At 34.6% G+C, this 14,282-nt stretch overlaps 1 protein-coding gene across 1 annotated transcript; it reads right to left on the bottom strand.

Annotated features, from left to right (window-relative positions):
• Positions 11,039–12,036, bottom strand: LOC18598436 (RING-H2 finger protein ATL70). Its single transcript, XM_007027954.2, has one exon. It carries the CDS (start codon positions 11,693–11,695, stop codon positions 11,195–11,197), a length of 501 nt encoding a protein of 166 aa, XP_007028016.2. The 5' UTR covers positions 11,696–12,036; the 3' UTR covers positions 11,039–11,194.

Raw genomic sequence — 14,282 nt, 5'->3', positions numbered from 1 at the left:
GAATCAAATTATAACTAACTCCGCATGAGCTATTATACCAATATGCAATATATATATCCATACATATATATTTCCAAAAATTTTAACTTCGGGTAGCCTTAGGCATATCAAGCACAATAAACCATCTGTAAAACCAAAATAACCAACAATCAAATGTAGAATCAATTCTTCTTACAGCTGGTTAGATCATGCTCATCATTTGTGGTGAATACACAAAGCTGATCCCAATATTCTAATCTCATACAAGAATCGACCACTAATTGGCACCATCCCCAAAGCACCACGTGTCTTAAAAATCGATTTTTCTTAGCCAAAATTCATATTCTAATATCATGCTTCTAGGTCGTAGCTCATTACCAAAGTCTTTACTCGTATATAAATACTCGAATCATCATCTTTTTTCTAAGTAGATTTCTACAATTTTCGTAACGTATTTCTATTCCCTTACCAAGGGTAGTATCATTTAATCAAACCATGTCACCCTTCTTTTCTAAACATTTGAAGCATAATTCAACCTTTGCCTATCCCTATCAGGCACTTTACCTTGATAATTACTCAAAATAAATTGGAACTTGTGGGGGAGGCACATTTCACAATTTATGCCTTGCGTTTATAATTATGTCGAGACCAGAACCTCATCGAGTCCACAAAACGATAGGATAATCATTGACTCAAACTAGCATTTCCAAATATACTTATGCTTGTATCATATCTTCATACTTATGTGACATATCAGTCATGAGTCCAACTTGACTATATAGCCATTTGCGTTTTGAGCTTTAATGTTTTCTCATTGTGAAAAATCTTTCGAATTTATCTCATCAGGGTATTCACAAGGTGGATACATGTCCATAACTTACAATTCAAGGCCTAAAGCATTAAACACAATCCCATCATGGATGTTCTACGCTATATCATATAATATAAAATATAATCTAATAACTATGACAATGAAATTCTAAAGTTCCACCTTTATCTACCAATCATAGCTCCCTTTATGAGCACATACTTTACATTGCTTGATTGTTCACAAGCCACTCATGGCCATCCAAATTCGACCTCTTATAGCAAGTTAAACTAGTATATTATTCTTATGTTTTCCAATACACTTCAAAAATGCTTAAACACATCCTTTAATAGAATTCTATTGAGGACTCAGACAATCAAAGGCTTATCTTCAAAGCCACGCATAACTTTAATAATTTAATATATATTCGATAACATTTAGCTCATTAACCCCATTGAACATTATTTTAAGATCTTTCAAGATGTTCTTACTCTTATTTCGAACCGAACCAAACTAACTTAATATAATTGCATTGATTATCCTTGAGCTTTTTATGCTCGTCATAACAACATCTATGTTTCACCCATCATTCGTCTTAATGACTTTCAGCCTTTCACAACACACTTCTCATACATGTTAGGGCATTCTCAATCTCATACCAAGCCTATAGTCATGTAATCACCAATTAGGCCAAATCCTTCTATGGAATATCTCCTTCCATATGATGAATTTGAATCACAAGATATACAACTCTGAGTGTATGCTTACATATTGGTAACCTCCATATATTTCATGGTCATAAAAACCACAATTTGAAAAACTAGTTTTCTATCATAAGTTTGCGATCGGAACATTAGTCTCAACATATCTCACTTTGGGCATACTTCACTACTAGCATTCGCATACCTTTACCATAACATTCAGTGCAAATTGATTAAGCAATGATCTCCAAATTTACTCTTAGATACATATATATCAAATTGTACACCACTTAGTGTTGAGATCTTGACTTTGCTCATCAATTCTTAACCAATTACATCGATAAGATAGACAATTCACTAAATTTTTGTATCTTGCTTTTGCAGTCATAAGATCAAAATTTCTTAAGCTTAGGGTGCAGAAGCTTCCTCTTAAAGCATATCCGAAAATCCACATGTTTTAAGTCCCTTTCCTTTGGAGAAGTCACATTCAAGACTAATCATTTACATCATAGGTTGCATATTGAACCAAACATATTTTTAAATTGACTTTTAAAGCAATTCATATATCGATCTTCATATAGAACTCCATATGGCACTTAGGCTAAATTTGTCATCTCCATGTCATTTAATTTTAGACTGCTAAATCCACATCTAGTCCTTTAATCCTTTGGCTTCACACTAAGCATAGCAAAATTCAAGCTCATCCTTAAAGTAGATCATTTACTAGCCTTTTACTTCCTGACCATACATCAATTATAATAATCAGTGATTTTCACCCTTGAGCTAATTCATGCAATTATAACCATAAACCACAATAATTCAATTCAAGCCTTGGAATCTCGCAGTTGCTTAATTAGAATCAAAACCAACTCTATCTAGGCTACTACACACATATTCTCATATTAATTATTTCGGAAGCCCAACATCATTTATATATGGCATAACAAGCTCACTTAACATAGTGCACTTACATCCGTGCACATAAATATTGGTTTACTCTTACCCCAAATGCTTAAATTTATACACTCCAAGTGAATCACAACCATCACTATTCATTCCAATCAAAGTGTGCCCTTTGTGACAATTATCACACGTGCTCTTTTATATTGACCTTTATATGATGTTAGCAAAAGGGTAGGTTACTAAGAATAGGAGTTTATATAGTCTCCTGTCAATGACTTATGCTGTAGTCACAAACCATAAACAAGACTCTACATTAACTCTGACAACTCCGTTAACTGACACAAGAATCCCTAGGACTCGACTAAATCTAGAGCTCTGATACCAACTTTGTCACAACCCAAATCTAGGGCCATGACCGGCGTATGGGCCCTATGGGCATAGCCCACTAAGCCTAAGCAAGCCTTTTTTTTTATGCAATCCCAACACCTATGTATTTCTCAAAAACACTTTGATGCAAGTTCACTCACCGGTCTTGTTGATTCTTTTGCTTGACTCTAACCCCAACTAATGCTCTAAATGGACATGTGAGGCCTTGTTGGACCCTATACACATACACAACATCACAACCAACCCAAATTGGCATTAATAAAATTCCAAAAGCTCTTTCTTAATCAAGTTTTACTAGTTATTCCCAACTACCTTTCAATTGCCATTAAGTGGTTAGTTATTCACACTACTCTAGTCACCCTAAAAGTGAATAAACAACCTCAATGATAAAACACTCACAAACCCCATTGCTAGCCATTATCAATAACTAAAGAAATTTAACCTTAACTTATACTCACCTTGATGGTCTTTGTAGTTGAATTCTCTTTCAAAATTCTTCAAGCTAACAAGGAAAATGCTCTCTCTCTCTTTCTCCACATGTTCAGCTAGTGAGAGGAAGATGGAAGTAAGACTTTTTAAGGGTTTTAAGGTGAGAGAGTGAAAGAGCACAAAAGGTTCTATGAAAAAGTGCTCAAAAGCATGAAAATTGAAGTTAATTGAGAGAACTATGGAAGCTTTATGGGAGGCTCCCATGGAGATGAAGAAACATGAGATGGGAAGGGAAGAAGAAATGGCTGGAAGTTGCTGGAAATTGCTGGAGCTTTAGATATTTATATCTAAAGTTTATCCAATTTTTCGTGTAATTTACCAAAATGCCCTCCATAAAGTGACTTTATCTTCTTCTTTCCTTTGGTTCAACCTTTTACTCTTTAGACACTGAGACAAAGTGCATAATGGTCTAAAAGTACTTGAGTTCTTGAAAACTTGAAAATTTAGACCCGAGATGCAAAATGACCATTTTACCTCTACCTTGGAAATCATCATTATTTCAATTTCCTTCGTCATCTTATCCTTATTTTCATCACTCATTTGTGCCTTAGGCCTACTTAACCCTCAATAACGTTTGAAAGCATACTTCTAGGGGCTCACTAAAGAAAATGATGAAATTACCCTTAGTCCGTTTTATCGCGTCTACTTCTAGTTACATGTCTATAAAGATCGAGATTTCATAGGTTCACTTCTGAATTACCCTTTTTAACTCGGTAATTAACCTCAATTGGCATCTGTAAACTTTATTAGTCACTGTATCAAAATACGGGGTACTACAACTACTGTACTTAACAACAAGCAGATCAGATATTCAGTTTAGTGTGTGTTTGTGTGCTAGATTCCAGTCACAGCCTAAGGAATCACACTTAACAGCTGTTAAGAGAAATTTTAGATAACTCTTAAAAACTCAAACTTTAGGATTATGGTATTCTAGAGAATCATCATTTGATCTTGTAGGCTATTCGGATGCAAACTTTGCCGGAAGCAAAACTGATAGAAAAAGTACTAGTGGAACATGCCAATTTTTAGGAAGTATGCTAGTATCCTAGTCAAGTAAGAAACAAAACTTTGTAGCATTTTCAACAGCTAAAGCAGAGTATATTTCTCTAAGTAGTTGTTGTGCTCAGATTTTGTGGATCAAACAACAACTAAGAGATTTTGGAATTAAAGTTCATAATGTACCAATCTTTTGCGATAACACAAGTGTAATTAATATATCTAAAAATCTTGTGCAGCATTCTAGGACCAAGCACATTGAGATTAGGCATCATTTTGTTAGAGACCATGTAGTGAAAGGTGATATTAAGATTGAATTTGTGAATAATTTGCATCAATTAGTAGATATTTTTACTAAACCTCTAAATGAAGATAGATTTTGTGAAATTAGAAGGAATTTAGGAATGATTAGTCTGTAGGAGTTGTGAGAAAATTTTTGGTTCATACACACAAAACAGAATGCATTTAGTCGACTAAGGTGAATCTTAGTCGACTAAGGTGAATCTTAGTCAACTAAGAGTGTTCTGGTAGCATTAAATAATAAGACGCAGTTAAAATGAGGGCAATAGGAATAAAATAATAGGAAGAAACTACCTACTGGGTAATAAAGAAAAGAAGAAAAATCGCCTAGGAGAATAACTAAAATTTAGAGGGAATTTTAAATTTTTTTAAGCAAATGAAGTGAGGCATTTTTTAAGGCGGAGGTGGATGGTTTTCTAAGGGAAATTAATACTGCTAACAACTTCTTTTTCTACATTTTCTCTCCCCTAAAACTTGGTCATCTGAAACTAAAACCCATTCTATCTACACTCTCACCTCTGAAATTGACTTACACAAAACCAAAACCCTCGAGGCCCAGTCAGAAATCTTTAGAATCGAAATGGCAAAGACCTCTCAAAGTAGGAAAATCATTGAAAAAAAGAAAAGAAAAAGGCCACTGGTAAAAGGGTTAGAAGAAACAGAAAATTGGGTCTATTTCAACATTTGAGAAATTTGGAAAATAAAAAGAAAAGAACCAAAAATCTGAGAAGAAGAAGAATAAGGACATTACGCCCAAGAAAGGTACTACTTTGTTTTCCAAACTCAGAAATAAAATGCATGAAGAAAGATTTAAGAAAATTGAGAATGCTCTTGTTACCTGCGGGAAATACATTGATTGGGAGAGTTTTAGTGAAAATCCAAAAATTCAGACTAGTCTATCGGATTATTTTGATGAACTAAAACTGAAAGAGTACAACACTTTTAAGAAAAGATCCTACAGTGCCAGCTTGGTGAACGAATTTTATACTAGTATAGCATTAGGAGAAGAAGAACTAGATGATTTTGACGATTACATTGAAAATGGATTAAATGTGTTTTTGAATGGCAAAGAGTTTGTGGTTACTGTTGATGATCTTGGAAATTTGCTGAAAGTTGAATGTGAGGAGGGAAAGTTCAAATTCTCAGAGAAATATGACCCTTCCTCTTTGTGGGAATTATTATTGGGACAAAGGAGAAATACTCATCAAAGAGCAATGTTGGTTTGATAACCAGTCCCCAGATAAGAATTCTGCACTACTTTGTTGCAGCTAATATCCATGGGAGAAGTGGGAGTTTAAGCTACATCAGCCTTCAAGATCTTTTGCTAATGGAACATGTTTTTAGTGGGGTTGCTTTGAACCTAGGCATATTCATGATTGAAAAGATGAGAAAAGCATGCAAGCTTGAGAAAATTAATCTGCCTTATGGAAATGTTATCACATCCTTAGTACAAAAAAAGGGAGTCTGGGCAAAAAGATATGAACTTGATATGGTGAAGAGTGGAGACCAAGCAATCTATTTAGGTAGGCTACCTAAAATGGGTTACAAGCTGGATGGAGAGAAATTTACCAAAACACCCAAGGTCTTTGCAATACCAGCACCAACAGAGGCATCATCCTCATAATTCTCCAATGAAATGATTTTCAATCTATTGATGAGGATGGATGGAAAGCTCATTGATCAAGGAGCTAGACTACAGAAAATTGACGAGAGAATTGCTGAACTGGAAAATGAACTGAAGGGAAAAGAAAAAATGCCATCCGAACTTGCTATTGCAAATTCCTTTGAAACACCAAGTGTTGCACCGGCACAACAAGGTGCTGAGGGTTCAGCTTTGCAAGTAGAAGGGTCTGCTCCTCATGGTGCAAGTCATGGTGTTCAAGCTGAAGGCTCCACTTATAGAACTGCCAGCCCTGTCCTTCAGACAGAAGACTCTCACCTTGGTGTTGATCAACCAACTAAGGCCCCATCACTTGAACACCAAAGCAAAGATAAATCAAAACAAGGAACAGAAGTGCTAGGTTCACTAGATGAAAATGCTCCTTCAGAACTTGAGAAACAGTAGCTCTCCTCTCCAAACTCAGAAGAGGTGTCCATTATGGATGTCTTCCACCAAATGGTTAGGGAGGAACAAGTTGAGAAAGAAGTAGTTAAGGGAACAGCTCAGCAAGCAGCATCTGTACCAGCTCCTAAAATGAAGGCAAAATCTGGAAAAGGGAAACAAAAAGTTACTGCAGCACCACAGCCAATGACAAAACCACTTACCAAAGGAAAAAAAATAATGGCAACAAAAACAGCATTCCTCAAGAGAAAGAAGTCCACTAGATTGGCAGAAAACTTCAAGCCAGCACCTGCTTCTTCGCCTCAAGAACCATTAGAAGTATCTGACTCACCCTTACCTGATCCTCTGTCCTAGGAATTACCTCCAGTATCCTCTCCTCAACCTTTAGATGTCAAATATGCTACTGATGAGTCATCTCCCTCATCCTCATCCGCTGATGCTTAGAAATTGATGATGACAAAAAAGGGGAGAAGACCAACAGAACTTTAAGGGGATAAGGAACCAAGAAATTAAATAAAAAAACTGTTAGGGTGGAGGAACCAGGAACTTAGGAAAGCAAGGAAGCAAAAATGAACTAGGGGCAATTTAGGAATATTTTATGTTTTTTTGCTATTTGTTCCATGATGGCAATTGAACACTTAACTTTGATCTTGTTGTTTATATTTTTTTATGAAAAAATGGATGCTGATATATTTATGGTACTTTGCTGATATGTTCATGGTATCTTGCTACTGATAATTGAATACTTGTTGATATCCTGCTGTTTATGATATTTTAACTGTTATTGATAAAAGTCTGTTACTGCACTGATGTTAGGATTTGTGTACTGATCTTTATTATAAATTATGATTATGGATGGATATGGATACTATGTATAGTATATCAGTTGAATGATGAATGACATAGACAAAATCTTATAGATGTTGACAAACACTGCAAGATTTTGATGAAAATCTGTCAACATACATTTGTTGTAAATCACCTTATATTTTTGCACATATATACTCTAGATGTATCTACACAATGTGAATAAATTTTGCTAGAATGAACAAGCAAAATATGCACACACTAAGGTGGAGCACTCACTTAGGGGGAGCAAACCTCATCTTCTGCAGAAATTAAAAAAAAAATAAAGGACATTGTGTTGTTGATCAATGAATGTTTTGTCATCATCAAAAAGGGGGAGATTGTTAGCTCCATAGTTTTTTATGATAATAAAACATTCCCATTTCATTTGTGTCTAACATTTCTATCTAAGTGTGCAGGACAAAAAGTCATATGGAAATAATAAATCAGCTTTTCAAATGTGTATATCAAAAATCATGAAAATGAAGAAAAATGATTGATAAACAAAAAGAAAGTTCTCTGGTTAAATAATGAAGTATGTTGGTTGACTAAAATTTAAATTGGAGAAACAGCGGGCTGAAGAATATTGAGAAATAGAACCAACTTAGTCGACTAAGATAAGGGTTAATCGACTAAGAAGCTACTGCCAAAATCTGGACTTCAAGACAGAACTAACTTAGTTGACCAAGAAATGAGTTAGTTGACTAAGTGCACACTGCCAGAACTACCAATTACAGGGAGCAGAAAATAGAGACGACTTAGTCAACTAAGATATCAGTTAGTCGACTAAGAGCATTCTGCCTGCAAGTTTGAAATCTGCATTAAAAGACAAAGTAACGGCTAGAACCGTCTCCCAACTGTCTCCAACAGCTAAAAAACTGTCAAACTGCCAGCAAAGATGTTTCTCCAAGTATAAAAGGGTCTTCCAATAGTTAGAAACTAGTTTTCAAAGTTTTGGAAGAGATTTGAGTCATTAAGAGCAGAAAAACCAAAAAATCTTCTCTGCACCTTGCTGCACCTAAATGCCTATCCTTTGTATTTGTATTCTACACTCAACCTTGTACCATTTAGATCAACTTGTGATCATAGGTACTTTGTTCTACTTCTTTTCTTGTATTCTTAAAGTGAAGAAGTCACTCTAAGTAGTTGTTTCAAGCAAGGTTTGCTTGAATGTGTTAAGGTTCTAACTTAGCCTTGAAAAGTTAGGTGTTGGGTTTTAGTTTAGCTTGAGAAAAACTAGTGTAAAAGGTTTTGGCTGAGCCTAGTAAAAGCCATTGTAAAGCTTGGTGAAAGCTTGTGAATTTCACCAATTCTTAGTGGATTTGTTGAGAAAATCATTGCTTGAATAATCAAGGTAGTGGATGTAGGTCTTGGACCGAACCACTTTAAATTCTGTTATCTCTTATTTACTCTGTTTTGTTTCATTTTCTTTCCTTCATTTGTCTCGCCCTTGTCTAGACTTTGAGACAATATTTGAAAGAGCCAAATTATGTTATTCACCCCCCCTTTAGCACATATTATTGGGACCAACACAATTTTTACAATGGGTTGACTTGGGCTATTTGGGGTTGACTTGGGCTGAGTTGGGCTTGTTTTGGTTCAAAATGGCCTTTTTTTTGTTTGACTTGAGCTTTTTTATATAACTTCTTATAAATAGTTATTTTAGGTCCATTTATTTATATGTTATCCTTTTGACTTATTTATTTATTTTTTAAATGGTTAATAATATTAATCTTTATGAAAAAATTAAACATTAATCTTTATATAATAAATAAACATTAGTTTCAAAAGTTTTATAATTAAATATGATCACAAAGAAATTAAAATTAATCTTCATACAATAAATAAACAAAGAATAGTTCCACAACTCAAAGTTTCACAATATAAATTATTTTCACAAAATCAATAACAAAAAAAAAATCTATGGTTTACCTTGCTAGAATAGGTGGCTGACAGCAATTTTGGAGTGATAATGAAGCACCGGTTGGAGAATGGAAGAGAGCCAAGTAACTTGGCTGCTGGTTTAGGGTTTAGTATAAAAGGGAAAGGTAAAGAGGGGAGTGAAAATTAAGGGAGTTGGGGGGGAGGTGGGGAAGAATAGGGAATGTGCTGTTTTAGGGAAAATTTAATGAAGAGTAAGGGTGTCTTCCTTCGCCCCCCCCCCCCCCCCCCCCAATAAAAAAGAGGAAGAATCTTCGGTTAATTGGTTAGTTCGATAAGGAAGGCGTCCCCCCGAGGACCAAGTCGATTGGCGCAACCGATGGTTGTAATAGCAACCATTGGTTGTAACCGTCAGTTACAATAACCGAAGGTTGAGGTCGATTGCTCGGTTGCAACTTACCATTGCACACTCCTAAGTAAAATACATTTACTCTCTTAAGTTTTGATCGAAATTTCACAGAGCTCCATTAGTTTTCAAAATGAACACTCTGCTCCGAGAGTACAAAAACCGTTAACAGAAATTATGAAATGACTGAAATATTTTTTTTATTAATTTAAAAAATATTATTATATTTTTTAAAAAAAGAATAGGGGCACTCCCCAAGAAAGGAGAGAACCGGTCGATGCTCCCCAAAGTAGAGGAGCACCAGATCTGTGCTCCCCTCTTTTTTTAATTAATAAAAAAATAATAAAAATAATAAAATTATATAATAGTAATTATAAAATTAATCAAGGGTAAAACTATCTTTTGTACCCGTGCCACGTCAGCAAGTTGAAGGGCATACTAACGGTTGGACCTACATGTCCAGTAGAAAATATTTTTTTGGAGTGGAGTGTCCATTTCGAAAACTAATGAACCTCCGTGTAATTTCGATCAAAACTTAAGAAAATAAAGATATTTTATTCAAAAATTTTTGATCTATTTAGTTTTTAAGTATGATGGACCAAATCGTTCGAACTATCCAATTGCTCAGCTCTATATGCAGCGACTTGCAAACAACTTATATATCTTGATGCGTCTGGCGTGTCAAGGATTAAGAAGGAGAGAAAATTCAGAAATACTCTGCAATTTGATTGTCTTAGGTAGAAAGAAATTAAGTTGGATCTAGTTGATAATCTATAAATGATGTGGAATTGTAGATAGACTTCAATGCTTTTACTCTCTGCAGGTAGCTAAATTAAGGCTTTGCTGTCTAAACTTAGCATGGAATTTGGTCCCTTGTCCAAAACGATCTCCAACTCTGATTTCGGGGGTGATCGTCTGTAATTTTGAAAAGTTATTTTGCTTCACTGCTATGCTGCCTTATTATCCTGGGGCCATTGGATATATGGTAAACGCTCAGTGTCATAGAACTTGTTGATCTTAAAAGAGAGCACAGACTATATTCACTAAGGATTCTCCATGGCAATTTAGGAAAGACCATCCACTAAGGTTTCTTCCTCTCAGAGCCTTGTGAGATTAATATTTCTTTCATCTCTATCATTCTGATTCATGGTTTTGGCCGCTAAATGTTAGTCAATGCTGCATTTCCATGTCGTTTGCTTGTATCTGTATTTCTGTTCCTTTACCTGAAATACGATTGCATTTATGCATAAATTCCTAGAGCTATCTTGCAATGGTATCAATAAGAGAACGTTCAGAATTACAATCCAAAGATCACACAGAAAGAGGAAAACAAAAAGAATTTTTTTACTATGGAAAGAGCTCTTGCTCTCTTGTAACAATTTTTCAGTGACTGAATGATTAGATTTGAGCAAAAGTCCAAACAGTCATTCTTCCCATCAACCACCAGGCCTGCTTGACAAGGGAACCACCTCAGCAAGTGGCGTGGACAAGGGCGTTGGGATTGGAGATGTCCTGCAGACCGGACATGTCGGGTGCAGCCTCAACCAGGGGTCAACACACTTTAGATGGAAGAGATGGTTGCAATCAGGCAGCAGCCTTAGCGTATCGCTACTCTTGTAATCTGCCAAACATATGGAGCAGCACGAAGATGTAGAATCTTTGTTGTGGAGCTTGGCCTCGGAGTATAGCAGCTTCGGATAGCTCTTTATGGTTTCCTCATCCAGGCCTAGATCGACGACAAGGCTCTCAGGATCAAGTGTAGGCTCTTGTCTAGCCCTTGGTGGCGCTTGGGGTGGTGGAGTCCTGGTGCAGAAGTAAGAAACCAGTGTGATGGTTGTGATAAGCAGGAGGATCCCAACAGAAACTCCTATGCCATATCCAAATCCACCAATGTTGTTGGAGCCAAGAAATCCCCCAGAATCTGTTGTGCTGTTCATTTCCTGGAATAATGAAAGGAGAACAAGGAATTGGAGATCAAAAAAGTGGTCTTGTCAGCCATGGTTGTGGCCAAAGAAACGGTTTTTTTGGGGGGGGGGGGGAGGTGGTTCAATGTTATAAAGGTCAACGGTAACATGAGAGAGCGAGAGAGAGGAATTGGTGGAGTTTTAATTAAGGAAGATGTATTTGTTCTTTGAGTAAAGAAAGAGAGAGGCCACTGTGGCAGTACATGTGAATTCATTATGTTTAGATTATGGGGTATTTGTCCGCAAGTTTTTGGAAGTCAACGGTTCTGGTTGTAAGATGTGTATCCTTCTTGCTCACGCTTGTTTGCTTGGAGTTAACGTCTCTGTTTTCAACTAAACTTATATCTAAAATCTTTTTCTTTCTTCTCTCTCAGCGTGCAAAAAGTCGTTGCTTACTGCTATTTTACTTTAGAGATGAAGTCAGCTAAAGCCAATGCCATCTGCCCACAGGAATATTACAATTCAATTCATTCCTCTGTTTACTTTCTTGGTTACCTCTATTTTGGAGTTAAAATCTTAAAACTGTCAATTCCGATTTCAACTTTTACAGCCAGGATATTTTGAAATGGAAAGTTGTTGGCAGTTCACACCTACCACGACCATATATATATATATATATATATTTATCATGGAATCATTGCCCCTGGCTTTCAATTGATGATACCCATCTAATTATTTGTTTTTGTTTTTATGAATTTTGAATGTCATAACATAAAACATTAAGGAGCCGAGCTGCTGCTCCAACTGGAATGGCTGGTAGCAGCTAACCTGTAATCATATCCAAGTTGTTCCACTCTCTGGATTTGGCTGGCATGTGAGTGGTTGATCCTTCTCTATTTGCATTCTATATCAATTTTTAGTAATGGATCATTGCTTGACATCTAACTTTTTTTTCTTTCTGGTCAAATATAAAGTTATCATTATATAACCATTAAATTTATCAGGTTAAATACTAACTATTACTTTATTTTTACTGTTTAACAAACAAATATAAGTGATAGGATTATCTTTTAATTAAAATTCATTTTAAATTAGAAAGAGCAGAATCCACTAGGAGGAGGATTCTCCCTACTCTTCTTATTTATTTCTTCTGAATATGTTTTCTTCCATGATAGTGCACGATCTTCCATGTCCACCTTCTCCCAAGCACCCAACGGTTTTCTTCGATCTCCCACACCCACCTTCACTCTTTCATTAACATTTTATTTAATTGGTTTCTGAACTTTATTAAAGTGGTAGATTGAACAAAAAAAACTTTATCAAAGTGATGGATTTAATTTTTATACAATAATTTATAAAAATTAAATTTTTATTTTTTAAAAAATTAATAATATCAGTCCAATTATTAAAAATGTTAAAATGTTTTCATTGTCTATGCTAACATGGCATTTGAATATATTGATGCGACATTGAATCAGATGACGTGATATCCAAGACTAATGCAATTGCAATGATTATGTTAATTTAGGATTGATCAAATACAAATATGGATGTGAAAATTGCAAAAATTAACATGAAACATATTAGCATTCATTACTAAAAACTAGCATTCATTAACATGTGCTAAAAGAATTTCCATTTTTATTTTACTAAAATAGAACTTTTGACCAATGTGCAATGGTTGAGCCAAGCGAAAATAGAACCTATTGAAATGGAATCAATTGGCATCAGATCTTACTCAATGGTCTAGCAATACTTATAGTATCACTTTTTGAATCAACTAAATCTAACATTCTTTTCAAATACTCAGTATGCTTGTAGTTTTGTGTTACAGTTTTAACGGGGAGTCAAAAATCTTACATCAAGAAGGAGGTCATGGTCCTAGAGAGAAATCATGAATCTCATATTAATTGTGTACCAAAGTGAGACTAGACATTTAAAGGTTTACACTATCACGGGTGGCTTAATAAATTTAAAAGCTTAGAGCGAAATATTCAAAAAGGCCTTCTTTTATTGAAATTAAAAAAATTATTAAATTTTGATTTTTCTAGCTTTTTGAGATGGAAAATTTTTATATTTTTTAAATGATTAATACAAAATCAACAATCAAATTTTTAATTCAAATAAATTAACTATCACATAAAATAAAGATAATATAATAATATAATATAAATTAAAAATTAAAATAAAAAAGTCTGTAAAAATTAGAACAATAGTACCTAATTGTTGAATGTTTATTGAAAACCACAAATGAGGTTCATGGCTTTATGAAAATAATAACATAACGGATTTCTTGTGTATTCTTTGGAGGAAAATTGAAGTTAAAGGAAGAAGCAAGAAAGTGAAAATGAGAAAAAAAGAATTCAAAAGTGGATATTATACATTGAAAAAGAATTAATTGGTTTTATATATGGGAGAAAAAATAGTTATTAGAAATCATTAAATATGTTGATTAGAAATAGGAGAAATAAGTGAGAAAAAAATAGTTGTTGGAGATGATTAAATACATATAACTGTTAGTTGATTGAAAATAATATAGTATTATATAAATTAGAAGGTGATAAAAAATTAAGATTTACTAAACGCATAATTAAGAAAGTGAAAAAACAAATAATTTTAT

This window comes from Theobroma cacao, chromosome 5 (assembly GCF_000208745.1).
Source record: "Theobroma cacao cultivar B97-61/B2 chromosome 5, Criollo_cocoa_genome_V2, whole genome shotgun sequence".
Lineage (NCBI taxonomy): Eukaryota > Viridiplantae > Streptophyta > Magnoliopsida > Malvales > Malvaceae > Theobroma > Theobroma cacao.
Note: the sequence above shows the minus strand (reverse complement) of the source record. Positions and strands in the feature narration are given on the sequence as shown.